Raw genomic sequence first — 9,704 nt, 5'->3', positions numbered from 1 at the left:
CCCTTGCTTCTCATCATCCACAAAATGTACAATACGCTACTCAGGCAAACACTCCTATATACTATATATACTCAAAAGCTTCTTGTCCGAATACTTACACATGACATTATTTCTATTATTGTTTTGTCATTTTTTTTCCTTTCGGATAGACATGTAAAGTTCACCGTTGTGTTTCCTCGTTTTCTGTGAAAATTTCATGTCAAATTTTCCGTACTAAAGAAAGCTGAACCAAGTGGTGGGTAAGAAGGAGCCTTTTCCTGTGCTGTTCTGTCTCTGTAGCTAATTAGAAGTATTTTTTTTTTTTTCATTTTATATATTATGCCCTATTGCGCTCCAAACTTGAGTATGGGAAGCGCTATTATATTTATAGTGGTACCCATATTAGGGCCCATATCATCACCTAAGCGCGTCTTTGGTGTAACCAACTAGATTCTGAGTATCATGGTGACATGTAGGTAACTTTAAACCACTCGACAATTGGCAAAGTTTCAAGGCGGTACGTGGTGGGATTCGAACCTACGCATGAACGTCTGCCCGATCCCACGCTATCACCTTATCCACTACGCCACCGCCTTCCTAATTACCAAGAAGCCTTAAAGAACCAAAAGGTCTGATGCTTGTTAGCCTTCTTGTGTATTCCTTTGTTATCTCTCTCTCTCTCTCTCTCTCTCTCTCTCTCTCTCTCTCTCTCTCTCTCTCTCTCTCTCTCTCTCTTTTCGGCTCCTGTCTTAATTCTCCTCTTCTTCACTCTAAGTCTAACCTATCTTTCTATCCTCATCTCTCTACATCGCTATTGCCTTTTTTCATTCTATCTACTCCACCCTCCCTCGCTCACAATCCTCCTCTTCCTCAGATGTGGCGTACCGTCCTGCTAATGGTGCTGGTGATGGTTGTGATGGCGGTCACAGCCAACCACGTCCACCGGAAACGACCTTCAGATGACTGGCCAGAATTTAATTTCGGTATATTTATGACACTGATATGAGAGAGAGAGAGAGAGAGAGAGAGAGAGAGAGAGAGAGAGAGAGAGAGAGAGAGAGAGAGAGAAATGTTCAAATACGTAACAAACTTTTCTCTTTTCAAGTGTTGATCAGAGAGAAATAAGAAACAATTGTCCTGCCACTGTTTCATCAAGCACTGCCTCAGATATTCAAATTGTGTGTGTGTGTGTGTGTGTGTGTGTGTGTGTGTGTGTGTGTGTGTGTGTGTGTGTGTGTGTGTGTGTGTGTGTAGATAGATAGATAGGTAAACAGATAGATATAAATATTTAATTATTATCTACTTATCATTATTATTATTATTATTATTATTATTATTATTATTATTATTATTATTATTATTATTATTATTATCATCATAATTATCATCATTATCATTATCATTATTATCTTTACCATTCCTGTTGTTGTTTTTGGAGTTTCCATTTTGTTATTACTGATTTGTTGTTTTTGGTAGTGATGTTGTTCTTGTTGGTTCTAGTGGTATTGCTGGTGCCATTGTTGTTTTTGCCCTTTTTCTACCTACATAGTCAAGGTTCTAATCTCAACTTTTCTCTTCCAGAACCTGTCAAATAATACGAACACATCTTCACCACTCCACCAGTGACGACGTCCCCACCACCACCACCATGGACGACCTCCTCTTCCCTCCCATCTCTCCTTCCTTTCTTTCCCTGAACCACACCCCCAAAACATTAGAAATATTGGCATCACCTTTGTACCTCTGATTTAGCCACAAACACACACACACAGATGACCGAGGTTCGATTCCCCGGCCGGGTGGAGATATTTGGGTGTGTCTCCTTTCACGTGTAGCCCCTGTTCACCTAGCAGTGAGTAGGTACGGGATGTAAATCGAGGAGTTGTGACCTTGTTGTCCCGGTGTGTGGTGTGTGCCTGGTCTCAGACCTATCCCAAGATCGGAAATAATGAGCTCTGAGCTCGTTCCGTAGGGTAACGTCTGGCTGTCTCGTCAGAGACTGCAGCAGATCAAACAGTGAATTAGTGAATTACACACACACACACACACACACACACACACACACACACACACACACACACACACACACACACACACACACACACACACACACACACACACACGCACTCTCTCTCTCTCTCTCTCTCTCTCTCTCTCTCTCTCTCTCTCTCTCTCTCTCTCTCTCTCTCTCTCTCTCACTTTCTATGCCTGTGTATCTGATTTCATTTTTTCGGAATTAAATTTGTTATATAATTTTTTTTCTCACCTAAACAAAGGAGGAGGAGGAGGAGGAGGATGCTTGTTATCTCTTATTTTCATCTTCATCCACATAAATTGTCACAAAGAGAGAGAGAGAGAGAGAGAGAGAGAGAGAGAGAGAGAGAGAGAACACACAATTAGCATACAGTATATCATCTGTAAAGTAGGCCGTGACGTCTTCCTTGGATGGCTGACACTGGGTAACTTGCTGACTGACTGACTGACTGACTGACTGACAGGCTGACTGATTTGTGTAGCGCACTCTGTTAAGGTGATAGCCGTCAAATTTGTTGAAATTTGATTCTATTTATTCCATTAACCGCTTCATCTTTCCTTCTTCATTTGCCTTCCATCTTTTCTTCCCTACATGATGCAACCTCGCATTAATGAACAGCACTATTACCTCCTTTCTTATTTTCTTCCTCTTCTCACTCTTCCTCCTGTTCTCTTATTTCTATTTCTCTGTTTTCATTCCTTTAATATCTCTCTCTCTCTCTCTCTCTCTCTCTCTCTCTCTCTCTCTCTCTCTCTCTCTCTCTCTCTCTCTCTGATGAACGTGCAGGACAATATGATCTAGCCAAGTTTTCCTCAAGAGGGTCACGTGACAGTCATGGTGACAGACGAGGCAGGCGTGTGGCGCACCAGTCTTACTGTTTCCACTAATTAATTACTCGTAAGTGGATTTAATGTTTCTCTGTCAAAATGCTAATCTCTTGGTTTTTCTTTAATATGTGCAAGTATAATAATATATTTAAGATTTTTATTCATCAACTTATTTAACTACCTCAATGTCGATGAATTCATGCACCTTTTCATATGTCATTGGGTGAGGAATGTGGCAACAATAAGAACCGAAAGACGCAATAACACTCTATATAGACACACAAACATACACAATACTCACAATACTCGCCTCACACAGCAAGCCGCCAACAGCCAGAGTGTCCTGCCGCCACTTTCTGACAGCCCCAGCACACTCCTCGCCTCTCAACATCCACACAAAGTATAATACGCTTCTCAACCAAACATTTATTTTTCTCTCTCGATTCTGCTTCATTTTCCTCTTCCTCACTCTAATCTATCTTCACTCTTCTCTCTCTCCCTCGCCATGAACTTCTTCCCTCCTCTCTCCTCCTTCGTCCTTCACCTTCTTTATCCTCTTCCTCAGATGAAGCACACCATCCTACCAGTAGTGCAGTTTGGGGTGATGGGGACGGCGCCCACAGCCGACGCCCAGCCACAATTGCCTCACTGGAGTGCTATGGGTATGTGTGTGTGTGTGTGTGTGTGTGTGTGTGTGTGTATATATATATATATATATATATATATATATATATATATATATATATATATATATATATATATATATATATATATATATATATATATATATATATATATATATATATATATATATATATATATATATATAGATAGAGAGAGAGAGAGAGAGAGAGAGAGAGAGAGAGAGAGAGAGAGAGAGAGAGAGAGAGAGAGAGAGCTTTGTCAACTAGATGACTGAATTGTTCTTTTTTTCAGGTATAGGTGCAGGTATGGGAGGTGGTATTGGTATCGGATTTGGACTAGGTAAGTTTTAAACACCTAAGTAGGTTTTTCTTTCTCGTTTTTTTTTTAAGAAGAATATATCCAGCCAGTTTTTCGATGAGGCGTGCTTAATTTTTTTTTTGTGTGTGTATTTATATGATTGTGTGTGTTTATATGATTGTGTGTGTGTGCGTGGATGTGTGTGTGTGTGTGTGTGTGTGTGTGTGTGTGTGTGTGTGTGTGTGTGTGTATGTGTGTGTGTGTGTGTGTGTGTGTGTGTGTGTGTGTGTGTGTGTGTGTGTGTGTGTGTGTGTGTGTGTGTGTGTTTGTATTAATAGATAGGTAAAGATATAGAAATATAAAACACTTTAATTATTATATACATTTTCTATTATCAATACTGTTGTTATTATCATTATGATTATTATTATGATTATTATTATTATTATTATTATTATTATTATTATTATTATTATTATTAATATTACCATTCTTTTTAGTGTTATTGTTGTTATCCAGTTTCTTGTTTGTGAGTTGTTGTTTTGTTGTTATTATTGCTATTGTTGTTGTTGTTCTTGCTGCTGTTGTAGATGTTGTTATTATTATTATTGTTGTTGTTTTTGTTGCTGCTGATTCTGATGTTGTTGTTGTTGTTTCTTTTCTTTTTATGTAATCAGAATGCATATCTAACACTTTTCTCTTCCAGGACTTGGCAATTAATTCGAGCACATCACCACTCCACCACTGCCACCACCACCACCATCAGCACCACCACCACGACCACCAGGGACCACCTCTTCCCTCTTCCCTCCCTTCCTTCCTTCCCTTCTTTCCCTGAACCACACTCTTAAACACTACATGCATTGGCATTACACTTGTACCTCTGATTTTCGAAACTAAATTTGCAAGATCATAAGTGTTTGTATATCCTCTCCTAACTATGAAAGGAGAAAGAAGAGGAGGAGGAGGAGGAGGAGGAGGAGGAGGAGGAGGAGGAGGAGGAGGAGGAGGAGGAGGAGGAGGAGGAGGAGGAGGAGGAGGAAGATAAGGAGGGGGAGGAGTAGGAGGAAATTATCACCAATATATTTCCATTGTTTTTTTATGAATTTTAGTGACAATAAAAAAATGAACTGAATATTAATTAGGTCCTGCCCTCATCACTCGTCTCACCTCGATCTGTCTTTATCTTTCCTTCTTCATTGGCCTTCTATCTTATATACCTTACATGATGCAGCATCGCATTAATCAACAGCGCTGTTACCTTCCTCCTCTCTTCCTTCTTCTCTTCCCGCCATTTTTTTTTTTATGATATTTTTAAATCTCTCTCTCTCTCTCTCTCTCTCTCTCTCTCTCTCTCTCTCTCTCTCTCTCTCTCTCTCTCTCTCTCTCTCTCTCTCTCTTTGATTTGTTGAAGTCAAATTAGCAAAGACAAAGATTTTTTTTTTTTACTTAATAAGAGGACGAGGAGGAAGACAAGACCAGGGATACAAAAGCTAACGTTCTTTTTATATCCTTCAACCACTCAATGATTAATATTTTCATGTGTTCATCATCCTATCCGTGAAGAGAAGGGGAAGAGGAATGATGAAACGTACAGAGCAATATGAAATAAGTCTTGATCAAGAGAGTCACGTGAGTCACGGTGATAGGGCAGGCGTGTGACGCACCAGCCTTCCTTTTTCCAACACTTCATTACATAAACGTGGATTTAAACTGCTTCTCTTGCTAATCACTCATCTTTAACAAAGGTTTCCTTTTTATCTTTATTGGTACATTTATATATATTCAAGTTTCTATTTTTAAATCTATTCTTTAATATTGATACGATGGATCCATATATCTTTTGACTTATTTCAGTGGGTGAGAAACGTGGCAACAGTGAGAGCCTAAAGACGCACTAATACTCTATATAAACACACAAACACACACATCACTCACCATAGGCGCCTCACACAGCAAGCTGCCCACAGCCAGAGCGTTCTCACGCCACTGACTGACAGCCCCAGCACACCCCTCGCCCTCAACATCCCCACAAGGTACCGTAGCTCAGGCAGACACTCTCCTCTCCTCCTCTCCTATATCATCAATCACTCATCCTCACTTTTCTCTTTTTCATGTCAAGGGTTCTTTCTCGTTTTATTTTAAAGGACATGCAGGAACAAATGTCCTGCCATTGTTTCGTTAACATCCGTGTCATATTCTCATTGTGTGTGTGTGTGTGTGTGTGTGTGTGTGTGTGTGTGTGTGTGTGTGTGTGTGTGTGTGTGTGTGTGTGTGTGTGTGTGTGTAAGGAATCAGTAAAACAGAACAAAATATGCTGAGCTTTTCCTGACAATATCGTGTGTGTGTGTGTGTGTGTGTGTGTGTGTGTGTGTGTGTGAAATTCACCTCAGTCGCCTCCTGGTCACCCAGCGAGTCTTCTCCATTACGGAGCGAGCTCAGAGCTCATAGACCGATCTTCGGGTAGGACTGAGACCACATACAACACACTCCACACACCGGGAAAGCGAGGCCACAACCCCTCGAGTTACATCCCGTACCTATTTACTGCTAGGTGAACAGGGGCCACACATTAAGAGGCTTGCCCATTTGCCTCGCCGCGCCGGGACTCGAACCCGGGCCTCTCGATTGTGAGTCGAGCGTGCTAACCACTACACTACGCGGTGTGTGTGTGTGTGTGTGTGTGTGTGTGTGTGTGTGTGTGTGTGTGTGTGTGTGTGTGTGTCAGCACCACACAGCGATATATCCTGAGCTCTCTTTAGCTTCGCAAGCTCTCTAATAATTTAAATGCACGTCAATAAAGGTGTAAGAACGTGCAAAACATTTTTTCTACTTCTGCTGTCTTTGTCTCTTTCACTTTCATTTTTCATCTTTCTTTCCTCCATTCTTTGGCGTAGATGCTCTCCCTCCTCCTCCTCCTCCTCCTCCTCCTCCTCCTCCTCCTCCTCCTTGTTATTTTTCTCTTCTCATGGTATTACTTATTTACCTTTTCCGTTTTTATCATCTTTCTTATTATTCTTTCTTCTACTCTTATAATATATCCTTCCTCATATTTTGCTCTCATTTTCCTGTTCTTATGTTTTCCCTTTCTATTCTCTCTCTCTCTCTCTCTCTCTCTCTCTCTCTCTCTCTCTCTCTCTCTCTCTCTCTCTCTCTCTCTCTCTCTCTCTCTGTCTGGAGTGGACGTGCAGACCAATAAAATGTTAATCCTTCTCAAGAGAGTCATGTGACAGCCATGGTGACTCGCCAAGCATGTCGTGCACCTGACTTCCTCATTCCAGTTGTTAATTACTTACACGATGATATCATCTTTTATCTGTCTACTTATTCATCTCTAACTGTTTTCATCTCATCTAAACTGGTATACTGATATACTCAAGATTTTATCTAGTTATTCATTTAGCTATCTCAACATGGATCCATATTACTTTTTATGTACGTCTATGGGTCAGAAATGTCACAATAGTAAGAGTATCATGTTGAAAATATACTCTATATAAACATTTCACGACAATAGACACTGCCTAAACGATAATGACTTCCTGTGTAGTCTAAAGCACTGGTTCAGAGGGTGCTGTAAATTCATTATTAAAGCTACTAAGAATTCACTGAACTTTGGTTATCACCTTTTGTGTATCAGAACACAAAGGGATAGTCACGGCCTGTCATCCGAACACATCTCTTTTTCCTTACACAAGAACGTATGCACCTTGCTACACACAACCTTCACTCAAAATGAAATATGGTGACTCCTACTCCAGCCTTGGAATCGCATTTATTAACTTTACATAACCTTCCAAACAACAATTCCCTCTTCTTCAATGGCACTCAATTGTTCTCCTTTTCTACACGGAATATTCTAGGTCTGTCCTTTGAGTATAATTTAAACTGGAAATTTTACATCTCACCTCTAGGTAAAATAGCTTCTATGGTGTCCAACAGTTTTTCTTTTTATCTCGTCTCCTCCCACAATAACACCTAACTCTGTACAGGGACATTATCCGCCCGTGTGGATTATTCTTCATATGTATTGGGGTTCCACTGATACTGTTTTATTAGATAGGGTGAAATCAAAAGTTTTCGTCTTATAACCTCCTCTACTCTGACCGATTACCTCTTGCTTCTTTCTCACCATCGCAGTGTTGCCTCTCTTGGTATCTTCTACCGCTATTTTCACGTTATTTGCTATTTTAACCTTACTAACTGCATGCCTCCTCTCCTCTCGCGGCCTCGTTCCACAAGACTTTCTCCATTCTCTCACCCCTATTCTGTCCACCTCGCTAATGTAAGAGTTAACCAGTATTCTCAATCATTCATACTTTTTTTCTGGTACACTCTGGAACCCTTTGCTTGCTTTTGTATTTCCATTTGTCTTTGACCTGAACTAATTCAAGACGGAGGTTTCAAGACATTTAAAATATTCCACTCTTCTGGCTTACTCTTTTGACCCTATTCGGGAGACCGGCACTTATGTAGGACTTAGTTTCTAATTGCAATTTTTGTTGACCTTAGCTGGTTTCTTCTCTTACGAAAATACTACGTATATATATATATATATATATATATATATATATATATATATATATATATATATATATATATATATATATATATATATTCTTGCGTGAGATTTATTTGCTTAGTTAATTAAGATACTTCTTATTTAGGTAAAGTTGTGAAATGTGGAAACACTGAGAGATTAAAGACGCAATTACGCCTTATGTAAACATATTATAAACCACCACTCTGCTCCAGTGCACCTCTCGGCCCTCAACATCTTATCCCCACAAACTACTTATCTCAGGCATAATTTTATTGCCTTTCTTTCCTTAATATAACTTCATTCCTCCAATCCTCAACTACGTCCATCCTTATTATGTGCCGCCACTGACTGACAGCCCCAGCACACTCCTTGCCTCTCAACATCCACACAAGGTGCAATACGCTTCTCACTTTCTCAGATAGATACAGCCACTTCCTTTCCAATATCATCACTTACACACACACACACACACACACACACACACACACACACACACACACACTCTCTCTCTCTCTCTCTCTCTCTCTCTCTCTCTCTCTCTCTCTCTCTCTCTCTCTCTCTCTCTCTCTCTTTTCACTTTACACCATTTATCTAACCTCACCTCTCTCCCTCGTTATTACCTTCTTTCCTCCTATCTCCCCCACCTTTCCACCCGCTCACATTCCTCCTCTTCCTCAGATGTGGCGCACTGTCCTGGCAGTGGTGCTATTGATGGTGATAGCGGCGACAGCCAACGCCTACCCACATACAATTGGAAGGCCACACATTCATTTCGGTACATTTATATATATATATATATATATATATATATATATATATATATATATATATATATATATATATATATATATATATACGACCACAGCCAGTGACCGCCCACTATCTCAAGGGATTTCTCAATTTCCAGTATCAGTAGATTTTTGTCATGGATATCAGGAAGAGAGAGAGAGAGAGAGAGAGAGAGAGAGAGAGAGAGAGAGAGAGAGAGAGAGAGAGAGAGAGAGAGAGAGAGAGAGAGAGAATTATTTTTTAACTGAATTATTTAATATTTCTCTTTTCAGATTATGGTTTCGGAGGAGGAGCAAGTAAGTCTGAGCACCTAAGTGGCTCTTTTTCTTTTGAAGGACAGAGAAACAAATGTCCTGCCACTGTTTGGTCGACCTCTTCGTTAGATTACGAATGTGTGTGTGTGTGTATGTGTGTGTGTGTGTGTGTGTGTGTGTGTGTGTGTGTGTGTGTGTGTGTGTGTGTGTGTGTGTGTGTGTGTGTGTGTGTGTGTGTGTGTGTGTGTGTGTGTGTGTGTGACAATGCTTGCTAAGATTTTTTTGAATACCTTTCTTTTATTTTTTCAGGCGGTTTGAGCTTCGGTTTTGTTAAA

At 40.2% G+C, this 9,704-nt stretch overlaps 2 protein-coding genes and 1 long non-coding RNA gene across 4 annotated transcripts in view; all 3 read left to right on the top strand.

Annotated features, from left to right (window-relative positions):
- Positions 1-1,850, top strand: LOC123509619. The gene is made up of 3 exons (XR_006676243.1): positions 1-26; positions 854-962; positions 1,561-1,850. It is a non-coding gene; the product is annotated as an uncharacterized LOC123509619 (long non-coding RNA).
- A 1,175-nt stretch (positions 1,851-3,025) lies between these two features.
- LOC123509611 lies at positions 3,026-4,696 on the top strand. Its single transcript, XM_045264046.1, has 4 exons — positions 3,026-3,241; positions 3,407-3,503; positions 3,790-3,825; positions 4,490-4,696. Exons 1-4 carry the CDS (start codon positions 3,041-3,043, stop codon positions 4,501-4,503), a joined length of 348 nt encoding a protein of 115 aa, XP_045119981.1. The 5' UTR covers positions 3,026-3,040; the 3' UTR covers positions 4,504-4,696.
- A 403-nt stretch (positions 4,697-5,099) lies between these two features.
- LOC123509610 overlaps positions 5,100-9,704 on the top strand; it is a 7,491-nt gene continuing 2,886 nt past the window's right edge. Inside the window, exons 1-5 of one of the 2 annotated variants that reach the window (XM_045264045.1) lie at positions 5,107-5,415; positions 5,641-5,819; positions 9,005-9,101; positions 9,388-9,411; positions 9,679-9,704. The exon at positions 9,679-9,704 is cut by the window's right edge and continues 10 nt beyond it. In XM_045264045.1, the coding sequence (XP_045119980.1) occupies positions 9,005-9,101; positions 9,388-9,411; positions 9,679-9,704 (147 nt within the window). In that variant the 5' untranslated portion in view covers positions 5,107-5,415; positions 5,641-5,819. Of the gene's footprint in view, positions 5,820-9,004; positions 9,102-9,387; positions 9,412-9,678 lie in introns of both variants that reach the window. The other variant, XR_006676236.1, reaches the window with a different exon arrangement.

The sequence above is a fragment of the Portunus trituberculatus genome, chromosome 27, assembly GCF_017591435.1.
Source record: "Portunus trituberculatus isolate SZX2019 chromosome 27, ASM1759143v1, whole genome shotgun sequence".
In the NCBI taxonomy this organism is placed as follows: domain Eukaryota; kingdom Metazoa; phylum Arthropoda; class Malacostraca; order Decapoda; family Portunidae; genus Portunus; species Portunus trituberculatus.
Note: the sequence above shows the minus strand (reverse complement) of the source record. Positions and strands in the feature narration are given on the sequence as shown.

What these genes read in the sequence shown, in the direction of transcription:
- LOC123509611 (XM_045264046.1), top strand. Translation starts at nt 3,041, where the DNA reads ATGCACCTTTTCATATGTCATTGGGTGAGGAATGTGGCAACAATAAGA. An exon ending in CCTCTCAACATCCACACAAA is followed by an intron (nt 3,242 to 3,406) that starts GTATAATACGCT and finishes CCTCTTCCTCAG; the next exon opens with ATGAAGCACACCATCCTACC. An exon ending in GCCTCACTGGAGTGCTATGG is followed by an intron (nt 3,504 to 3,789) that starts GTATGTGTGTGT and finishes GTATAGGTGCAG; the next exon opens with GTATGGGAGGTGGTATTGGT.